General features: G+C 46.0%; 1 protein-coding gene across 1 annotated transcript in view; it reads left to right on the top strand.

The window, feature by feature from the left end:
• LOC142583153 (uncharacterized) overlaps positions 1–23,113 on the top strand; it is a 249,991-nt gene that overhangs the window by 31,320 nt on the left and 195,558 nt on the right. Inside the window, exons 10-16 of the mRNA XM_075693498.1 lie at positions 447–624; positions 1,166–1,280; positions 8,039–8,232; positions 9,793–9,883; positions 16,652–16,694; positions 17,199–17,308; positions 21,777–21,914. Of these exons, the coding sequence (XP_075549613.1) occupies positions 447–624; positions 1,166–1,280; positions 8,039–8,232; positions 9,793–9,883; positions 16,652–16,694; positions 17,199–17,308; positions 21,777–21,914 (869 nt within the window). The remainder of the gene's footprint in view (positions 1–446; positions 625–1,165; positions 1,281–8,038; positions 8,233–9,792; positions 9,884–16,651; positions 16,695–17,198; positions 17,309–21,776; positions 21,915–23,113) is intronic.

The raw sequence follows: 23,113 nt of genomic DNA, 5'->3' as shown, positions 1-23,113 counted from the left end.
GCATTTATCGACTTCCACCATTTGAACGTTGAACTAAACCTTGGTCAGCTACACCGTTGTCAAACTTGACACTGCCATGCATCCATGCTATTCTGCTTGAAGGCCTGAGAAAGCCTTTCATGTCAAATTTATTCGCTCCATCCAAGTGTCGGTTCCTATCGCTACTTGCTGCGCAAATAAGCTAGGTCTTGCCGGCTTTGTCGTCTCTCTTGGTGAGGACGCAGCCATTGCTGTCATAGTCATTGGTGCTGTCCTCATTCTGAGAAACAGACTGAATGCATATCCTCATATATATTGTCCCCCCTTCCTCGTTTTGGGAAGCTGATTTTCCCAAAGAAAGAAGACAAGGCTGATGTGAGGTAATGCATGGTAGTTATTTCGATTTTGTAAATGCAAAGGGGCCCCCTTCGCTAACTGGCCGGGTGACTGCTTTGTCGGTGCTGCAGTGGGTTCGCAGGCCAACTGCCAGTCCTGTGAAGAGATGGTGTCCGTGCCTGAACTGCTCTTCTGCACCGTGTGCGGTGCCCACTACCATGGTTTCTGCCTGGATCCCTCTGTGGTCGTCACGCCAAGCTCTCGGCTCGGCTGGCAGTGTCCCGACTGCAAGACCTGCCAGTGCTGCAGGTGTGTGCGATATCTTAGTGTGTGCTCGAGCATGCAAGGCTGGATAAGGCAGTACACACGAAAATACATGATGCGAGAATATTCTGAAGGCTCGTGGCTTGCCTTGTCTTGTCATGTGGTGCACCACTGTGGGCTTCCCATTACTCTGCAAGAGAACGACTGTACCACATGTAATTACTGCATGACTACCTTACTGAACTGGGTTGCAAAGTGAAAGAAATTATGGCGTTATTTAACCAAAAGCTTTAGCATGTGAAACGGGTTTGAGACTTGTTTTTCTTAGCCAGAAATTTGTTTGTTTTCCATTTAAGTTCCATCTTTATATAAAAATGTTACATATAGACTTTCCAGTGTATTTTATGCTTATGGTAACTGTTCCCCCCTCCCCTCCCCCCCAAATGAAAAGAAAAAAGAAAGCAACACAGAGGACATGTCCTCTGCTGCTTACTTCTCTGAGAGAGTAATTATAGACTGTACAGCAAGCCGTGCTTCAGGCACCAACTAAGCCTCGGGAGTTCACGCTTGTGTTTGCTGTGTTCAGGCAAACTGGCGATGATGCCCGGCTTCTGACGTGCGACGTCTGCGACAAGGCCTATCATGTCTACTGTGTGAAGCCAATGGTGGCCAATGTTCCAAAGCATGGCTGGAAGTGTCAGGTAAGTGCACTGGCAAAATAATTAATTGAAGAATGCCTTAAGACAAGCTGTCCAATGCTAGAATAGTTTAATAACAAAGGCCTTAATCGACTTGGAATTCATATGGCAAATCAGTTCTGCAGAAGCCTGCAAGGTGGAGGAAAGTTCATGAAAGGGAAAAATTGTCATCTACCCTACTGTAGAATGAAGGCACAAAGGGAACCCATATGAGTTTCTTAGAAAGAAAGCTTCGCAGTTGAAGAAATGTTTGTCTGTGTCAGGGGCTACCACCTTCTGGGGGCGGTCGCTCTACCATCTGAGCTAACCACGAGGCTAGCATATCTCAGGACAAGAGCGGAGTGATTGCTGGACAAGGGCACAGTGATCTGCTAGTCTTAGGCTATCCGTTTGCTCTCTCTCCGCCCAGCTTAGAGCAAGGAGCAGCACATCAGGCAGCATACAAAGCAAATTTTCATGAACCTTCCTCCACCTTGCAGGCTTCCGCAGAGCTGATTCACCACATTGTGTGTCCCTGTGCTTTAAACTGTTGATTACCATAAAAACCCGTATATAAGTTTTTTTTTCCTATTATTAGCGGCCCAAATTTTTGCCTCGTACTATACGCGGATCCGTACAAAAATTTCAGTCAGAAACTTGGGCTAGAAGTTTTGGTTTCTTTATTGCTGCGTGGCTATGGCTTGACTTCGTTATTGCTGCATGGCTACGACTTGGCTTCCTTATTGCTGCGTAGCTATGGCTTGGTTTCGTTCTTGCTGCGTGACTACAGCATCGTTTCTTTATTGTTGAGTGCACACCTTGGCAGCACATATGCAAATCACGCTTCGCAAAGTGCATCTTTTTTATTCTGCATTGAAGGACCAAGATGTCCGGACCAAGAAAACAGTACTCAGCTGCTTTCAAGAGAACGGTTATTTTAGCTGCACAGGACATTGGCAACAGTGTGTCCGGGAGGCAGTTTGGCGTCAACAAGGGAAGCATTCGCAGGTAGCGTCGACAGAAGGAAGCGCTTTTCGCATGCATCGGAACGCGAAAAAGCTTTCGTGGCCCGAAGAGTGGGACATTCCCAGAAATCAAACTCGCTCCGACGGAGTTCGTACGCTAAAAGCGAGCCGCGCACCTAGCAGAGAGCGTGGAGCTTATGCAGGCAAAAGCTAAGGAGCTTGCAAAAGAAAAAGGGCTACTAGCTCCGCCTTCAAAGCAAGCAAGCACTGGATTTATTGCTACATGTGCCGAGCTGGATTTTCCATATTCCGCCGAATTTCGATTTCACAAAAGCTGCCCGAATCGTTTGAAGATCTGCTTGTGGCTTTCCAGCGCCACATTATTTTGATGCGCGAGTCCAAGAACTTCCAGCTAGGGCAAACCGGCAATGCTGACCAAACGCCAGTTTATCTGGACATGCCATCGCCCCTTCCCGGGCACGAAAAGGGCTCTAAACAAGTTTATGTCCGGTCCACTGGCAACGAGAAAGCGCGAGTTGCTGTCATGTTGTCGTGCACGGCAGATGGACGCAAGCTCTTGCCCTATGTCGTCTTCAAGCGAAAGACAGTGCCTAAACGGGAGGAGCTGCCAAAATATGTGGCCGTGAGATGCCATGAGAAAGGCTGGATGAACGAGAATCTTGTGCTCGACTTGATAAAGTCTGTCTGGTGTAGGCGGCCCGGCACACTGTTGTCGTTCCCGTCCATCCTCATGCTGGACGCATTTAATGGCCATTTGGCCGACTCGATGAAGAAGCTGTTGCACAAATCCGGCACTGAACTCGTTGTTATCGTGGGTGGGATGACATTCCAGCTGCAGTCTTTAGATGTTTGCGTGAACAAGCCGGTCAAGAACGTGGTCAAGTGGTGTTATGCAGATTGGATGCGCTCAGGTGAGCCTGCAGTGACGCCGACCGGGCGGCTGAAGCGGGCTTCGCCAGCCACGCTATGCAAATGGATTGTGGACGCATGGGCTAGCATACCAGAGGACCTTGTGCATCGCGCATTCAAGTAGTGTGGCATCTTGAACGTGCTCGATGGAACAGAGGATGAGTACCTCTGGGAAGATGTCCGACAAGGAACTATCTGAAGAGGGCGCAGCTGAGGAAGACACCGATTGAAGTGCGGAGTGCAATTTAAATAAATGTTTACCTCAAGTTTTTCTTACTCGTATTATATGCGGATAAAACCTTTTTTTTTCCCATTTCACGTACCAAAAATTTCACCTCTTACTATATGCGGGTTCGTACTATACGCGGGTTTTTATGGTAATTTGCCCTTGCTCTATGATATGCTAGCCTCCTAGTTAGCTCAGATGGTAGAGCAACGGCCCCTGTAAGGCATTGATACCAGGTTCAAATTTCGGACCAGAACAAATTTTTCTTTAACTGCAAAGCTTTCTGAGAAACCAGTTGGGTTTCCTTTGTAGCTTTGTGCTACAATTGGGTGGAGGACAGTTGTTCCCTTTCATGGATTTACATTTGTGTGCAATATGCAGTCACAAATGATTAGCACATGTCACCAATAACAAGAGTATAAAAATGCTGGTGTTTGGTGCCGAGGTTACACGGCACGGCGGCTTAGTGGCTATGGCGTTGCGCTGCTAAGCACGAGGTCGTGGGTTCGGTTCCCAGCCGCAGCGGCCACATTTCCATGGGGGCAAAATGCAATAACACCTCTGTACTTAATTTAGGTGCCCGTTAATGTACCCCAGGGGGTCGAAATTAACCTGGGATCCCCTGCTACGGCATTTGTCATAATAGTATCATAGTCTGGGCACCAGAAGTAAAGCCCGAGAATTTAATTTTTATATTTTAGTTTTAGTGCCGTGGTTCATAAAAGCACAAGTAACTAATAAGCAGAGCAGAAAAATGCTGGTGTTTAGGGCTGAGGGTTCATAAACACAAGTGACGGCGGAATCACTGATCTGTTTACATTATTCAGTCTTATGGGGGGAGCTCGATTACGCTACTCGATTACGCTAAGACCCAGAAAGCTCAGGCAGTTGGTCTGTGCTCACTCTGTGCTAGGCTAGCGTGCTGTGAGTCTTGCACAGCATCTGGGCTGCTATTCCGAACGTCGTCAAATTCCGCCATATCGTCAGATTTTGCAATGGTGGCATTTTGAGCCAACGAGAGAGTTCGTAGCAGCCCTGTGGACCAATCAGAGCTGACAAAACAGTGAAATTGACAATGTCCGGAGTAGCACCCCTGGGCACTTTGCAGCAGCAGTAGCAGCATTTTAAGTGCAGCCCTTCGGAGCAGCTGTTACGCTCCACCTTGCTGCACGTTGTGAAAGACTGTTGCCATCTGCAACCTCGTGAGCAGCAGTGCTGCGCAGTAGAAGCTCGCTGCTCTTGCCGTGATTCAGCTGTGGTAACCTTTCTTTTTTTTTTTTCAGTATAGCTGTATTTTGGAGAACAAAAACATTATGTTAAACATTTGTGCGTAAAACGTTAAACATTTGTGCGAGAATTATTCTATAGTCATCTCACGAGGTGTTCTTCCTATTCATCGGTGGTGTGCATTAATTGCCATCGTAGGCATCTAAATTGAATGTTGTGACAAATAGTTTGATTTTGTTAGACTGCTATGTGAGTGTGAATATTGCTTTAATAGTTGTGGTAGCTTTCTAATTTCTAGACACAATCCTCACCGAGTATAGAGAAGCTGCTGCAGGAGGCCTCAGAATGCAAGAGCATTCCGCATCTGTACGCTTTGTGCCGCTTCACACACCTGGGGAGGTGTTCTGTAAGAGTCCACATAGTGGACTGTCCATTTTGGCCATTCCTGATTGGCTAGGGCCGCTCGTATACTCCTTGCTCGTACAGCTGCATCCAATCAGCAGTGGCCGAAATTAGGTGGACTCTTACAGAATAATCCCCCCCCCCTCCAGGTCGTGGTGGACAGCAGTTCTAGATTATTGTCACCTCACGTGAATTGTCGAGGTGAAGTCCCATCTGTGCTTTCCGTGTTGACACCTGGTAGGACACATTACTCTTGACAGCCAATTATGGCTCAAGGGCTTTGTGAGCTTATTTTGGACAAATTCATTGCCCAAGACAGAGGCGCAGAAGAAGTTGGACGCCATATTGTACGTGTTGAAAAACGGGTGTGCCTCCTGCTGTGTACAGTGTTACCACCTTAGCTCAAGACCAGGCAGCTAACCTGCTTCTAACCCCCATCTCCCATCGCCAGTGTAGGGTAGCAAACCAGAGACTGATATCTGGTTAACCTCCCTGCCTTTCCTTTTTATATCTCTCTCTATGTTCCTTGGCTGAAGGGAAGTGAGCCGTCAGCACTTATTAATTGTAGGTGGTCACCTTATCAAAGAGCTCTTGAACCACCCCTTTGGCTTGATGAAAAAAACGTAGTCTGTGGTTAGCATACGCTGCTGTGAACACCTCAGCCAAGTTTTGTAGTCGTGCGCGGTGCATGGAGCTCGCAAGCGGAGTGCGAAGTCACCTTTCTCTCATATTCTCTCTTTTCAACAGAAGCCTGCACCTCACTCTTTTCTGGATGCTTTATTTCGTAATACAGTCAACGTCCGATTTTCCGGACCCCCTAGGGGCCGCGAAAATGTCAGAAAATTCGGGCAGTCCGAAACAATGAATGCATACCGTTTACTGCCCCCAAAGTCTCAAATTGCGACAGGCACAACTGAAATAACTCTAAAGGTCTGCCAGTGCATTTATTAGGTTTATCGGTACTTGTGCTGTGATAGGTGACTGTGGGTGCACGGGTGTATGCACCATGTCCCTTGACAATTGCCCCTTTCCCCTCATATGTTTCACTGTAATACTTCACGTACGCTTCACCGCGTAGTACTGCTGTATTGAGCCAAAGCTCACTTTTAGGACCCTACATTAGGCAACGCACCAGGTTTTCAGAGCTTTGACACCATTGGGGCGTGGATTACAAAGGTGGAGTCAGTGCCATTGCTAACAGCAGCAAATTGTTTAAATAAAGAATGCAGCACGAAAAAGCAAGAAACTTGTTAGTGAATGTCGAAGTAGCTAGGCCTAGTGCTGTTACGGTGATGGCTACGGCTGCCGGCAGATCTACTTGCAAGAGTGCTGCTCAGAGGCAGTGAGATAATCAAAATGGCGGCGGTAGTGGCTTTGATTAATGCCGTTTCGGACCTGTAGTCATGGGATAAAGTTTGTAAAATTGTACAGCGAAGGTTTTTTGCGTCAGAAATTTCAGACGTTCTTATACATTGATTCTAGGGGCATGTGGCAGTGCCACGAAGGTTTCCAAGTTATTCGGCATGTCTGAAAAATTCATTGTCCAGAAAATCGGTTGTTGACTGTAAAGCGGATTTCCATACGTGGCTGCTATTGGCCAATATTTGATGTCAATCAAGAAGGGTGTTTGGATCAATGCGCTTCTTCCTACAATTATTATGTATACGACCAAGTGTAATAAACAGGCTGAAGTGAGAAAAAATGTGCTTTCGATATGTACTTCCAGAAGACGCCAACTATCATTGGGACACGCTTGGCTGTGGCTACCTGTGTAGGAATTAAACTTTACCTGCCGTGGTGGCTTAGAGGCTGTGGTGTTGCGCTGCCAAGCACGAGGTCGCTGGATGAAATCCCGACCTTGGTGGCCGCATTTTGATGGGGACAAAATGCGAAAACGCCCATGTCCCGTGCGTTGGGGGCACGTTAAAATCCCCTGGTGTCAAAATTAACCCGGAGTCCCCCACTATGACATGCCTCATAATCAAAACGTAGTTTTGGCATGCAAAACCCCAGAATTCAATTAAATTCACTTCGGGAATTAATTAAACATTGGCCACCCTGCTTAACGATGGCATATGCTTTGGGTCTTGCTAATTTCCTAGTTTTAATGCTCAACTAGTTTCGAACCACGCGGACCTCTAAGTCAGACTACACGCACGCTCGCCAGCGGGCACTCACTCCTGGACACTCTTGGTTATACGCCTTGACAGACTTATTGAAAGTGCTTCAAAAATGTGCAAGTTGGGTGTTGCTGCTATGCGTAGGTCAAGGTGGTGAAGGACAAAGCCGGTCCGCACCACGTAGCATGGCCAGATGAGCATATGAGCGTGAGCATGCACTGAAGCCCTGTCGTGCACAATGAAAATGCTGCGCACTACAGTTGCATGTAGCTGCAGTCTGCTACGTAGCGTAGGTATTGCTGCCGCCGTGGGGTGCTGCGACTAGTCCACTGGCTACGTGCACTGCGGCTTGCTGAGGACAGCTGCATTTGGCTTACATTTGGCACGTCGTAGGGCCCAAAATCAAAAGTAGTGGCGTCTACGTTAACATCCAAAATCAGATTTGAACTGCGCGCCACATTGACATTCTATAGGTGGAGTGCTGTGGGCATGCCCCACTCTGCTGTAGCCTTCACAGTGCAAGGCATTGAAGAAGCAGCGGAAGCACCGTGAAGGGGGCGTTCGATTGCCAATAACTCCGCTTCTGCTGAATGCATTGAAATACTTTTTGCGGCAAAGTATCTCTGAAATAGCCTATTTTAATTTCAAACGCATTTCTCTGCTTCTATAAAAAGTGGTTCATGGCCCCTCAAGTAGTTGCAAGAAGAATGCGACTTAGCCTCTGTGAATCTGATGGGAATTGGTGCATACAGCATAAGATGGCCATTTCAAAACACTGGAATTGCTTTGTGGTATGTTCTAAGATGTTCTTTCATCATCTTGGGTGCAAAATATTTTTAAAATGAATGCAGCTCGTCTTTCTACCCGCCTCCAACTCCTAGGCCGTCTTACCATTCCATTCCTTTTCTGCAGAGTTGCCGGGTGTGTGGGGACTGTGGCTCGCGAACCCCGGGGAGCGGGCCCAGCTCCCGGTGGCACATGAACTACTCGGTGTGTGACAGCTGCTACCAGCAGCGCAATAAAGGTGTCGCCTGTCCGCTGTGCGGCAAGGCCTACCGGCAGTTCAACAACCGAGCGGACATGGCCCAGTGCACCGTGTGCCGAAAGTGAGTGCACTGCTTTGCTTCTTTTTAATGTGTAAGCATTATTTGGCGAGCTCCCCAGCCCAGTCACGTGAAAAGTGTAACACCTCGTATCTGCACAAAAATGCGTAATTTGTGAAGCTAATGATATTTAATCGTTATGACAGTGTAAATGCAGATGATTGGTAGGTTTTTAGCTAAAGAACAATTTAAGGCAAAAAAATTAAAATAAAGAGAGTACCCATAGAGATACATAGGGCTCCTTGGACGAAAGCATAGGGAAGCTTATAGTAGGGGTGACCCAACTGACATGTGGGGTTGGGTCAACTTGAAATTTGAGGTTGGGTCAACTTGAAATTTGGTAGTGGAAAAACTTTGGAAAAAAATTTGGGGATGGGCCTACTTCGCATTTGTGGGTAGGCCAACTTGAAATGTGGGGTTGGCCAATCCAAAATTTGGGAGTGGGCCAACTTGAAGTGTGTGCATGGCTAAGTTAAACTGGAGGCAGGCCAACTGAAATTCGGGGATGGGCCAACTCAGATTTGGGGGTGGCCCAGCTGGAATTTGGGGGTTGGCCAGCTTACATTTGGGGGTGGCCCAACTTCAATTTCGGGGTGGGCCTACTTGAAATTTGCGTTGGGACAACTGGAATTGAGAGGCTTGAGACGTTGAGACGCTTGGCGCATTTTCATTGGCCTTACCGAGGCGTAGTCGGAACACAGGCGAGCGCTTGCATGAACAAGGAATGCGCGCATAACACAGGCTTGCGAGAGCGATAGCTAAGGTGACATGGCATTGTGCCAATGCACTCTCCCTTCACCCAACGCCTCGTGCACTACTGCGGCAGCTGATGCTCCATTTTGACTGTTCTGCTTCGTCGAAGCGCACTCGTGCCTGGCGTTCTGGCTAAATGGTACGATTGCATTGAAGGGACCAGATGCGGTGAGATGGGGTGTGCATCCACATAAAGTCCAAGGGCAATAACACCATCGCCGCATGCCCTACATTGTATATGCAAGTGAAATTGTGTGAGGGGATCTGACGATTGTGGCTCAGTGTCGCCTGTGTGAAAGAGACAAAAGCGGGGAGGAAGCATGCTGTCTTCCATCACACATGAGGCACCCAGAGTTGCAAGGCAAGGGTGGGGGAGGGAGGCAGCGTTCTACTCCAGCTGCAACTGCGCACGTGGCGGCTGCGTGTGGTCATGCGGCCATATCTTGAGAGCGGTCTGCATTGAGGGCAGAGTCTAGGTGCATTGGCGACTCGTAGCGTTGTGCGTGCTGTGTGTTCACTGCACTTACATTGTGTTGAAGTGATAGACAGCACAAAGATCACTTCGCTCGCTGCTGCTGCCGCGTTTCCTTGCAGCAGCGTTTTGACATCGAGTTTCCGCAGTCATCGAGTGAGATGTGTCCATGTTTGCTTGTTTGTGCGTGACCATGCTTGCTAATTTAGTTAGTGTGCCAATGTTTACAAGTTTATACAGCCGATAAAACTACTATCCTTACTTCATATAGCTGTCCACTAATTTGATATCTCAATCGATGCTTCGCCTTTCGGGCGAATCTGCAACTTTTCTTCCAGGTTCATTCACGTTGAATGCGACAGCCAGCTTGCAAGCACTCCCAAAGATGCCGACTACGTTTGTCCAGTGTGTAGCAACATGAGGCAGCAGGTCAGTCCTACATTGAGATGCGAAAAGTGCACTGGGAATTGCGGTTTGTCTTAGTTGCCTTGTAGCGCACAACTGTTTGGATAGCACTCACTCAATGTGCAGTGTTCTGTAAACATTTTAGAATGACATGCAGTTTTGTAGAAATTAGATTTATGGCATTCATTGCAGTGCGTTCATTAGAGAGATTTAATAGAGCTAAGTTACTGTGCGGTAAGTGCCATAGCACCGTACCGGCCGAAGGCTGCGCAAGCGCGCACTTTACTGTATGGAAAGACTTTCCGTACGGCATACTAGGTGGTAAGGAGTATATACCACAAACGGTAACGTGTGCACTGTGTTTTCTGAGCCGAGCCGGACCAAGCCAGAACATAGCGAGAAACCAGTGTCGGCCACAGAGTCCACACCGTGCGTGTCCATGTCTCGCGTGTGTTTTTCACCATGGTTGGGCCAAGAGACGATTTAACTTTTATTCACCTGTGATGTGACGAAGTGGCAGCAAGTATGACAGCCCTTAAAACCGGAAGTATAAACTTGAGTTCAGCTGAAATGAACTGAACTTGTGGCCTTAACCTTCATAACAGGCGAGTAGTATACTCAGGCCAAATGAAAAAAAAAAAGATTAAAATAAACGAAAATTAACAGAAAATAATAATAAGACATAGAGAAAAAAGGAGCACTTCATATTGGTGGTACCATCTAGTGATTCAGAGTATACTTGGGACACTGAGTTCTTATTGCAGTACTGTCTATATTCTACTTATCTGCTGGTCTAAAGTGTCGGAAGTGGTGCAATTTACAACAAACAGTTCTTTTTAATGCGACTGCGTTAAGGAGCTCGTGTCGCAGAAAAGCCGGTGTCGGCGTTGGCCGTGAGCGAAAAATCCCGGGAGGCAATTCATAAATAAAAACAACTTGCAATATGGGCTGGGTGGGAATCGAACCAGGGTCTCCGGAGTGTGAGATGGAGACGCCAGCACTCAGCCATGAGTTAGATGGTTCAAAACGGGACAAAAGCGCCTCTAGTGAATGCAGTGTTGCCTTAGAAACGTGCGTAGAAAGTTATACTGCGGTGTATATCGGTAATTATGAGCATGTAAATTACAGAAATCGCAGTTAAATGAGTAGTGAAGTACGTTTCCGCTACATTTCTTCTGCGCTTGGCGCACACGCAGAGTCATCTTGCGGCAAACACAGAAGACCCTTTCCTCGCAATGTACGGTGCTGCCCCGACTGGTGGCGTGCCACTCGCCCGCTTCTCCCCTTCGTGTCGTTAAGAGCATGCCGAGCGAATGAGTGGGCGGTGTGAACGGGGTGCGATAACGCTATCGCGTTCCACTCTTGAAGGCAGAGCTTAAGCGTCCTCCAATATTTTTGTATATTGCTTCCACAAAAACATTTATGTAAGAAAAGAAAGTTTCACATGTTGTTGGACATAGTGTCTCAAGATGTCGCTACTGGCTTTGTGACTGGTGTATATTTGCCTTAACCTGGCACTTCCCTAAAGAGTAATGCGTGAATGGACAATCTAAAACTTTCTAGTATTCAACAAAATGAATATTTCATGCTCAGCACATAGTTCTTGTATTCTGCAAGGCTTGGATATTAGCCACTATTATCATTGTCACATTACCGTACATATCGAGCCACACACGCAGCTAAAACGTGTGTCATTGTCGCAGTATGTCTGTACGGAACGGTAATACCTTATCGTATACCGCACTTACCGTACGGTAACAGGGCACTGCTAAAGGTCTCTATTGACATGCGACGTTCATCAATGTTCATCAGCATTTGACAAAGAAGCATGGAGGTTGGGGTGAAAGGGCAGGTGTGCTTGGCTGCTTGTAAAGGCTTGCAGGGTTCTTGAGACCAGAGTATTTCAGAACCCTGCTGTAGAGGCTCACCTACTCTGAAGGGTTAATATTGTGTAAGGCCTCATAACCTGAATGATTGTGAAGAAATGCATTCTTGCAACTACAGGAACGCCTGTTGTCTGTGTTCCTGTTTTTCTGGTTGCAATATGCCGTGTAGACCGCTTATGATGTAAGTCACTGAATCCTGAATACAGTAGACTCCATTTAAAGCGAACTTGAAGGGGCCACGAAACCTTGTTTGTCTTATCAGAACTTTGGCTTATCAGAAGCGCCTAAAGTGGCAAGATGTCATGGACTCCACGGAGACCATGACAAAAGAAGGTGTACTGTATTCTCAGATTGTCACTGTTGGGACACCAATTTCGCATGACTAGCACAAGACACATTGGCGTCTATGAGCGACGGCATTCTTGGCACAGTGCCCAGCACGCTTTCTTACATCCTGCCGCCTGTCGATGCGTCTGGGGATAGTACACGAAATATTGCGAAATTGGACGTATTTTGGAAAGTGTTCTGAGAATATGGCCGAAGTTCGCCAACGTGTTGCTATGCGCATGTACGCTTGCCTTTGGCCTAGACACTCTGTGGCCACAATTATTTAGCAATGCCTTTTATTCCATTCGTTTTCACGCTTTTCGTGCTTAGTCAGGGGTCAGAGAGATGCTCCGCCTGGGTTATCAACAGGATCAGCTTGCCATGAATGGTGAATAAGAGCGGATGGAATTCGCACGATGAATAGTACGAATTGCAAATGCAGCCTTTACAGCTTAATGGCTTGGCTTGGCTTTTCTTGCAGTTTGGTTGCGCCTGGCGAGTTCTACTAAATCAACTAGAAACAGCTTTAGTTTTGAGGAGGTGCCGGCAACACCGCCAACGATCATGCCGTTGACGTATAAAAACAAAAGTGTCGCTGTTTATGTTTGAGTGAGAGCTTTCTTTTTTTGTTTTTCTTTCGAACTTCTCTTGCTCCATTGGCAGAGAGGATCCACTTTGTGCTACTGTGCCAGGGAGCATTCTTAGATTTTTTTTTCCTTGGTTTTTCGCGGATGCCTAGCCAAAACTGCAATTTCTAGTGTGTGGAATCGCCAGTGTTGGCAGTTACTGCGAAAGTTTGTCTTAATTATAAATATATATTAAGTGGATTTTTTTTTTTTTTTTTGCAGCAAGTGTATGGAAAACCAACCAAAGGTTCCCACATCCTTCGGTACTATATCCGAGGATTTGGCTTAATCGAGTTTGTCGTGGGACTTTATTGTATCTGCACTCTGACAAAAACAAAATTTTACAAAGGCTGTACATGTCTGAAACATGTAGACTATAATCAGTCCCATGTGTAGACAATTTAAGCATGCGACCAGGATGTTTGCATTCGTTAAAATTTACAAACATCGAAAAGTTAGCGTCTAAGTACTTGCAGTCTCTGTATGAAGCAGACAAAAAGAGAAAAAAAAAGTGCTATTGGGGAAAAGAAGTTGCCGATCAGCTTTTTTGGATACATCATTTATTGGACCTGCTCCAGTATTTCATCTTCCCCACAGCAAGGCCATCTACTCCATAGAACAGATGTATAATAGGGACCAAATTTTGGATACCGTACATCTTGAGTCTCAAGTTTTCAGACTGAATCGTGTGGGAAATGTCGAAATTATGGTAACCGTGAACCAAGGTGCCACCATTCGGGTGTTTCCAGTGCCACCCAAGCACTCACTTTCATTGTTGATGTGGCTATGTGTATATGGCCAAGAGCCATATAGTTTGTGCAAAATGATTTCTCTACTCATCACCAAACCACAACTTCGCTTCTGACTCCTGATGTCCAACAGTAGTTAGGCTTAGCCAGCAGGGATGTCTGGCGGCAGGCCATTGCAGGAAGCTCGCCCTTGATCTCTTGATATGTTCGTACCAGTAGACATTTACAGGGAGATTGGAGATGAGATCGTGCGCATGGGGTTAAACAGAACGGTGTTCATATAGCAGAGTGTTCGCAGGTGATCAACCAGTGGCTACCATGAATGTCTACCAGATTTGTTGGCGTTCTGGTATGAACGGCTAAAGCTTGCGTGTGGGCATAAAGCTCCGCACAGAACTCGTAGAACACAGTCTAAACTGACAGAATCACGGAGTCCAGGCCACACACCCGATTTATGCATACGAACATGCATAGTAGTGTACGAATGCTAATTTTGTCTGCTGTTTGACTGTCATGAATTTCGAATAGAGTAATTGCTCGAATATAGGCCGGCCTCGATTCTAAGCCTACCTCCGAATGTCTGAAGCCAGAAGAAAAAAGAAAACTTACCTCGAATGTAGGCCGAACAAAAAGGCGAGGACAGCGTTCACGAAATGAAAACAGCATTTATTGAAAACAGCATTTATTGAATATGAACATGCTGACCTCATTCTAAGTTGCTATCTTCCTTATTGCTGTCATCTTGTTATGGCTGGCGCACACAAGGAGCATCTCCTGTTGCCTCCTCCGACGGACATTTTTCTCATCGATGCCGAAGTCCCTCCCGGCTTGAACGTTTGATGATGCCTCAGTAGCCAGGACAACTTTTCATTTGAAAGCGGCAGCATAATGGCATTGCCTGTTTGGTGCCATTACATGCCATTACGATAGTGCCACGCTGCACGCCAATACGACACAGGTAAAAAATGGTGGTGTTGCTCATGTACTTCAGTTGGCTACTGGCATGGCTAGCAGCGGCTGCGATATCGACTTTTTTAGATTGCGCTAGCTATGCACCATGCTTATCAATTTCAATGAAAAAAACTGGTGCGTTTTTTTCAAATCCTCGAATCTAAGCCGTCTCTAGAGTTTGGTATATGATAATTTAAAGAAGACCATTGGCCAAGATTCGAATAAATACAGTAATATTTCAATAAAACACAAATAGAGCAAAATTGTGGAGATAATTTTTCAGCAATGTTGGAGTTGTAAATAACAATAGAGTTGATTTTACCATCAAAATCTCTTCTTTTGGCTTGCCCGATTATTTGGGAGTTTTTGCGACCACCATCTGTGTCTGAAAAATTGGTTGGCAACTGTATTTGCTTTCTGTACACAAACTGAAGATCCAAAGAATGGCAGTGCGCAAGTGTTCAGTACGTAATGCATGTTGCTGACAAGCAGCCAGACCAGAGGTCCGTCAGGCCAATGCCTCCTCTATTTTTTGTCAATGCCAGCTAGATGCGGCTGACATAACCGTTCACCACGCTCTCCTATCATCCTATTCTACTCACCTCCCTCGGCTAGTGTGGCTAGTGGCACCTTACGACAGAGGTCGGAGGAGGGAAGTACCTTTTGTTAAGTTGTCCATTCATCCGTGAGGCCGCATTCTGTATCCCTTATGATCACCATGTTGGTTGTCACGCTGGCTGTTGAAGAGACACGGTGTATGGTGAGCTGTCCCCGTTCGTGGCGCCGTGGTGCCGCGTGCGCTACGAATGGGGACGGATCACCGGGGTGCTGCTGCTGCAGGCACTGGCTGTAAAATGTGTCACATGAGTGCTTTGCGGCAATGGTGGCATTGCTTTGATATGCCATGGCGGCGTGTTCAAATTGTGTTGGGCCTCTTAGCCGCAACATTGCAACATTCCCGGGAGAGGCGCTGAATCTATATAACAGCAGTATGAAATGAGAGGTTAAAGGTAGTTATTACAGTAATAAATTGTTCTGAGGTAACTTTTGGTGTAACTCAAGTAAACAAACCCAAGAATGCCCAGATTTCAGGAAAAAATAATAAAAAAAAAGATATATAACGGATGTCATTTTACTGCTGCAGCAAAGACACCTTGCCAGCATCTCAGACTATACCATTTACCTGCGAAAAATGATTTTCATCAACAAGGGCGCCACGAAACACGAATGTGACAGCATACAGCGCTTTATATGTCTATCAAAAGACAGTAATCAGCGGAACGACTGCTGCGAATGACGAACAAACCTGTCTTAGGATGCCTCGATGCTACCACCTAAGCTGTCGATCCAGTGAGTGCCACTCCAGCATTTTGGAAACACAAAAAGCACGACACCATGGATGGAGAGAGAGCTACAAAGGAAAGGGTACGAAGGAAAAAAACTTGACAGGCACGTGATATAGGAGAGGGGCGGAGCGTCTACCGCTTCTCTACTGGAACGCCAGTGGCAGGTGCTCCGGCGCACGCATGCCGCCTCAACGCTTGCAGTCGTACCATCTGGGTAGCATCATGTGACGGCAACTCACAGAACTAAGATTTACTAACGGCTCCCATTGGGGAGTTAGCAATTGTGCTGGCGTTGAAAAAAAATAGAAGAGGCGTTGGTCAGGCAAACCCTACATGTCTGCAGAGTGCATATATACAATGCATTACTTCTACGGCTTTCTTCGTTCCTTGTTCATGTGCTCTTGTGTCTTCTCCTCTTCTGCATTGCCCTTGTCTAGCACAGCTTACTGAGAAGCGTGCTCGTTGCCTCGCTTGTCTGCAGGATTTTCTGGCCGCTGCACTATAACTGGTATTTCGTCTCACTCGGTTGCACTATAAGGGGTACGCGTACTCACAGAAGGAAATGGGAACCAGAAAATAGGAGTCGGGAAAGACTGCATTATATCTGGTCCTGCACTACAAGTGGTTGCATTATAAGTGGTCTGAATGGTCAATCAATGCCACCCTGCTGTATTCGCATAGAGAACTTGGGTGCAAAAAATGCACATTTGTTCTGGGCTTATAGCTAACTAAGGCATGCCTTCTTGTTGCAAGAAATTTGTATGTGCTTACTTTTTTTACCTGTTACCCTGTCTTCCATTCCTAGATTTAAAAAAGAAGAGGTGTTGTGCACTTTTGGCCTCAGTTTCTCATCAACTTCCTGTATTCTCTAGCTGTGTTACATTATTTCCTGTATTGTCTTTTTCAGGCGGCAATATCACTGCCTGGCAAGACTGAGCTGTCTGTGAGATGTAAGCTTCTTTCTGTTTCTGAAGTATGATGAAAAGCGGATATTGCATCTTGAGCCTCACTTTATAAAGAAAGCTAACAACATTGGTAACATTGTTTTTCTTGCGACCATTATTTTTCTGTAGAAATGTCTGGGAGCCTCGCCGGTTCCCTTCTGTAAGTATTGCAACTGGGTGGTGCTTAAATGTGACGTGACGCCCACCCGCAAAGTTGCTTGCTTGCAAGAATCGCCGTTGCTTAAAAATAATGCATTGTTTCACCTTAACGCAGTTTTCTTGCATGGAAAATTAAATTGTTATCTGGTGAATGCTCTTGGTAGTTTTGGCTGGCAGATGAGACAGGACCACGAAGAAATGTCGTGGAAGTAAGGAAATCTTGCATGTTTTGCTTGTGTGCTCTCTGTTTTCGCCGCTAGGTTCATTTGCATCTGCCTACGTCATTGGCTCACTGCACTCCGTGTTCAAGAATAACACTGTAACCTCTGTTATCTTTTTGATCCTTTCCAGTGAGGGTGCCAGCCTCGGACGGGTCACCTGACTACATGTTTAGCTCACAGAGGGACATTGCAGCCTGTGGCAATGACGACTCTCGTTCCAGTAACGACAATGATGTCCTGGTCAGTTACATTGTCACATGTTTTTGACGTGTAGTTAATAACTGCAGTGTAGATGCAGTCAATTTCTACCATCCTGCTTAGAATATAGAACTGGTAGTAATAATTCGAAAAGTATGAACTGGCATGGAAAAAAGGGGGAAAAAAAGAAAAGCTGATTACATGTGTACTTCTGGAACATACCTCACCCCCCTTGAAGCCCCAATCGGTTGCTCCAGATATGGAAGCGCAGTCTTGTGTTACACTGTGACCTTTAGTTTAATGTTTGCAAACCATCGTATGGGCTGTTCCATAAATGAAGTAGCTTTATACCCGACCCTGCACGCAACAATGTGAAGGCAAGGTAAGACAGGCTCAGGATAATATTTGGTTTCTCGCTGGCCTGTACCATTGAGAAACAAACATTCAGGCATTGTTTAGAATGCACAAAAGTCTGTTCAAGCTTTGTACATGACTTGTTCTGTGTAGTTCTTTGGAAGCTCTAAGTGCAACGCTAGACTGAACACGCAGCATTCTATGAGCAAAGAGAAACATTGTTGAATGACTCACGGAAAGCTTAGTTACCACTGGCTTGAGTGGCTATGGTATTCTTGTGCTTAGTACGAGGTGGCGAACTTGACATTAAACCGGAGCTGCTGCGTTACAGTGGAGCTGGGTTTGTGAAAATGCTTGTGTATTAGATTGGGTGTACGCAGTGGTGGGCATGCTGCTGCAGTTGCTCAAATCTGCTACATTTTGTTAAAGCTGCTACGTACATGCTGCAAATGAGAGAAACTGCTCCAGGACGAGCTGTGCTGCGCATTATTGGAGGACACGGCAAAGAAGATTTGTGGTGAAAGTCAAGTGGCAATCGCCAACACCATGTGTGGCGAGTGGAGTTGCACCTCCTGCCATTTATAGAGCTAAATAAGCTAAAGGGTCACCAAGCTAATTCAATCTAGTGAGTGCTCGCGCATGTTGACGGTCAGCCATTTGGAAACTCCACACCACATTTGTGGGTGGCGCATAGTTTAGGATGATGTTCCGTTTGGCTACACAGTCGAACCCATTTATAACGAACACCATAGTTCCATGAAAAAGTGGTCGTTTTAATCAGTAGTTAGTTTTATGTGGGTTCGCTCTTCAAAACGCAAAAAAAATTAACGACACTATAGCTGGCATCGGCAAGCAGCTATGATTCGACACCACTTTAGTGCAAAAATAGAATTTTCAGTACTTTCATTTTTCTTCCCAGCACCTTGTTGCATCTAACTGCAAGTTTCCGTTAAATATGTCATCTAAAGATAACGTAATTTTATGGCTTTTGTATGGCTGAAGCGCAGTCATAATGTCGAGACCACAATGTCTGAGACCTTTGCAAAATGGTGACAGGCCGCAGTAGTTTACGAAGTTTACACGTATGACCGACTAGAACACTTCGCGCTCTTGTGCAGAATGAAAAATGGCCCCTGCTCTTGCAGCTTCGAAATGACAGGTGATCAGAACCAGGCACCATTTTGAAAGAGCTGTACGGTGCTACATTTTGTTCTTCAGATGGATGTTTTTAACAAAAATTTGCAGCTAAGTGCAGGAACGCACCGGGAACAAAAATAACTAAAAATCTGTTTTTCAGACCAGAGTGATGCAAAATTAGAACTGCTGACGTCATATTCAGTGCGATTAATTCGTGAGGATATTTAAATGTGAGTCCATATATACAGTCGAACCCGGCTATATCGAACTCGCAAAAAGATGCCTACCGGTTCGATATAGAGCATAATTCGATATAAGCCTGCTGAATAATTGGATGTCATAAAAGCACATACCATCTATAAAATCACTTTATTGATGAAACTAGCTTAGTTTCGCATGAAATAGTCCTGCATTTCTTTCTGCTCGGGCAATTTCGCTGCCTGCGACGTATGCATTTCTCCACATTGTCTAAGGAGTCGGGAGCAGCTGAGGCCGCAACTTTCCGCATTCGCGCAGAAGCACCGGACTAGTGCAAGCGCACCTATCACTTCGGAGGACGTAGGCAAAGGACCATCGTTGCTTTCCTCATTTTGCCCACTTTCACTTGTGCTCGGCACGACGTCAGCAATGTAGTCTTCGTTTTCGGGCTCTCCCGTGGTCGCGACACCATCATTTGCACTCACAAACTCGTCCACTGTTGATTCAATAGCTTCCGAAATTCTGACAGCTCGCTCCAAGTTTTGGCAACACCGGCAACGGCTGCGTCGCATTCATCAGAATTTACAGTCATCACCGAGCACGTGGAAGCCGGCATGGCTGAAGAAATTTTGGATGAACCACTCGTACACGGCCGTGCGTATGCGTTGGGTGCCATGGGCACCGGGGCGGGAGAGTGGCCGCTTTAGCCCTAATTTCCCCCTTATTATTCAAGATCGTCCTGCGAGTGTGCCTCAGAATCATTCACGCTGCGGGGACACATCCGACTTCTCACCGTGTTCGACCCGATTTATGATTTCGAGCTTCACGACAAAAGGCCAATTCTGCTGCTTCATCACGGCAACACTGCGGGAGAAGGCCCACAAGGCACACACACAATGAACCAGAAAAGCACCGAGACAACTCGCACGTTCGCCATTTTGCACGTCGAGGGCACAAGAGCCTCTGCTTGGATGTCTGAGCAAGCGCTGCGGCGGGCCAGGATAATTTTTTGCAGGGGGGTGTCGACGGCTCATCCGAAGCAGCGCGGTCACGGTAGGGAGAGCGGTTGGATGAAGCCACGCCGTTGGGTTTCCCCGCAACTGCGAGGGAAAGCCAATTTCTGGGGGCACTTTTCCGCCGCTCGACGTTCGATATATCGGGAGTTGCTGCTATTTTTGTTCGATGTAAACGTAATTTTTGCTATATATACTCATTGTAACTATACCATGCCCAGAAATTGTTCGATATATAGAATAATTCGATGTAAACGGGTTCGATATAGTCAAGTTCGACTGTAATGAACTACTGATATAATGACCACTCTTCGCGGAACTATCGAATTCATTATAAACGGGTTCGACTGTAGTGAGTATTCGATTCACAGACCAAATCAGATATGCTCGGACCTCGTTATAATGAAATGGGATATAACGAAATAATCGATATAACGAAGTAAATGAAATTCCCCTTGAAATCCCCGTAGTAATCCACGTATTTAAATCCTCGCTTTACCGAAGTGAAATTGACCTGCCAGTGGACATAACAAACTAGATTGGTCTCCAAAACAAAAACTACCCTGCCCTTGCGCCCTGAGTATATCGCTTTCTGCAAGGTTTGGCACTTTGCGGCAGTTCAAAGCTCCCACATCCTCGTTCCGAATATGCCGTCGAGCAATGCTGGTCTTTCCCACTGCCATGCATAGCTGTGCAGCTGCACTCAAGCAGCAGCTCACTATCGCACTTCTCCACTGGCCTCTCTCTCTCTTGCACATACCTGGCTGTGTGAGCCCCGCCATGCTGCATGACCACGTTCGACACTGCAAGAAATTAGTGCATTCACTTCTGTGCGGCACTCCGTGCAGGCAGGTGCAGCTAGGCGTGGCCTTTGAGATCTCCACAGCACAATTTGGGGTTGAGGGGGGTCACGCGTAAGTCGTGCCATGCCACAAGACTGCGTGTGGTGGTGTGAAAAAATGAGGGCATTCACTTCTCTCTTTCTATATGGTACACATCTAGACCTGGCTTTAGAGATCTCCCCAGCGCAATCCTGGGGGTCACGTTCAGGCCATGCATTCACTTCTTCCTCTCCTTGCGACATGCCGCGTGGGCTGGCAGCTGGGCATGGCTTCTGAGATCGCATTGGCATGGGTGCAATCTCTGCGGCTACGAGCCAGCTGAGCCAAGCTGGTGCGGCGTAGTTTGCTTGCCTTCTCGCTTGCACAGTGGAACACTGTGTTGAGTACCACATGTTGCTTGACTGCGACGAGCTAAGTGGAAAGTGGACAGGAAAGACCATCACGTTGGAACAGAAAGCAGCTGTCTAAAAAATGTCACGTCAGGTTCTTAGTTGCATGTTGCACACGGTCAAAGATTCTTTTGTTGCTTTATTCAAATTTCATCGCATGCGTGGCCGTGTAGTGGTTCCACTGGTTGTAAAGCCATCTTATTTCCATGTTTACAATTGCGCACCCCATTGGGCATATATTGCAGAAGTGGCAATAATGTATGTAACAAAGCAACAGGTATAATGAAGTACTTTCAGCTCCCCCTTCAACTTCAATATAACGAGGCTCGATTCATTATTCAAAAGCTTCGGGTATTCACACAGCCCTATTAGTGAAGCTAATGTTCAGAAGAAAACAACAGTCTTTGCTTCAAAGTGTGCTGGAGCTTTACGAAGTAAACTGGCTGTTGATAGGCTGGCTACCAGAATTATGTGCTCAGTCGATGCCTAATGTCTTTGATGTTACAGCCTCCTGTCCGAGCTATATTTAAGAGGCTCCTCTTTGTTCTTGTTTTGTTTGCTTTTTATTCTGTTGCAGCAGCAGATGTCTTCAGGAGGCATGCAGTCCCCCGAGAATGAGTCCAAGTTCCCTCCTCCATCCCATCATTCATTAGGAAAGCCACCATTTGCCCGCTTCCCAGGAAAACGGAGGTTTGGTGGTGTGGGACGAGCGAGAGTAAGTAGACGTACATTTTGATGATTAGTCTTCAGCTTTGTACACATTTGCTGTGTATAGAAAGTACATTGTCGACAAGGCTTTAGTAGATTTTTTTTTTTAACCCTTTGAGTGGTTGGGCGTTTTTCCAAAGTGCAACAAGTTCGATTTCTGTCTATGTAACACATAAGCAAGGTTTAAATTCAAATGCTTTTTATTGGCAATATGTTGCAGAACGTTTTGTAATTCTTCAGTCGAGAAATTCAAACAAAATTATCACATGCTGATTAATGATGTTAATTAAAATAGTCTTCCTCAGCCAGCATGGCCTCCTCGTCGCTGCCACTGTTCCCTGAAGACACCTCATAAGCAACATCGAAGTTCTCTTAATTGTGAATTCAGAAGTTCTTCAATTTATGCATCGCTCAGAAAATGTGCGGGCTTTTTGCACCAGTCCGCCATGCCGGAAAACAGGAGACACGAGCGACATCAGCAGTCGATAAGCCTTGTCACGCCGTCTGTCATATAAAAACAAAACCCACCACAAAATGTTTAGTTCAACTGACTTCTGAGTAGATTGTACAACCAGTCCACAGATGTTTCACGTGCATGAATTATCTCGGCCATAGCCAAGGTGGGCCATAGCTCTGGTGGACAGAGGAGTATACTTGGCTGCCATTACTTAACATAACGTTTTAGCTAGTGGCTACAGAGTGAGACTACATCAGACAGTTATAAAATTATGTATGTAATGTGTCCCATTTAATTGTTTTTTTGCTTGCATTTCATTATAGCTTGAAAGTGCATGTAGTAAGGCAGTCTTTTCTAGATACTTCATAGAATTTGTGAGTAGCTGAAATATGTATTTAAATGAAGGAACAGAGATCGCAGTTAACTGGGGTGTAGGGTAATTGCAAGATTTACTTTAGTGTATTGAATTTGGTGTTGCAGTACACCAAATTGATATCCGAATACACAAAATACCGACAAATTGATGTCCAGCTGTTTGAACTTTGTCTTTAGATTAAAAAACATTTTGTCAAACTATTAGCTCATCGAGCTTTTGGTTTTTGTTTAAAATCAGTGCATAGCTTGAACATCAGAATCACTGGCACAACTTGAGAAGTCAATAACGGTGGGTGTGTTGCAGACGTGGATGGCCATGACAAACCAGCTGAGTTTTGATGCAAAAAAGCTTGTTGTAACAACTCTTCATGGTA

This window comes from Dermacentor variabilis, chromosome 5 (genome assembly GCF_050947875.1).
Source record: "Dermacentor variabilis isolate Ectoservices chromosome 5, ASM5094787v1, whole genome shotgun sequence".
Lineage (NCBI taxonomy): Eukaryota > Metazoa > Arthropoda > Arachnida > Ixodida > Ixodidae > Dermacentor > Dermacentor variabilis.
The sequence above is the reverse complement of the archived record's forward strand: the minus strand, read 5'-3'. Positions and strand labels throughout refer to the sequence as shown.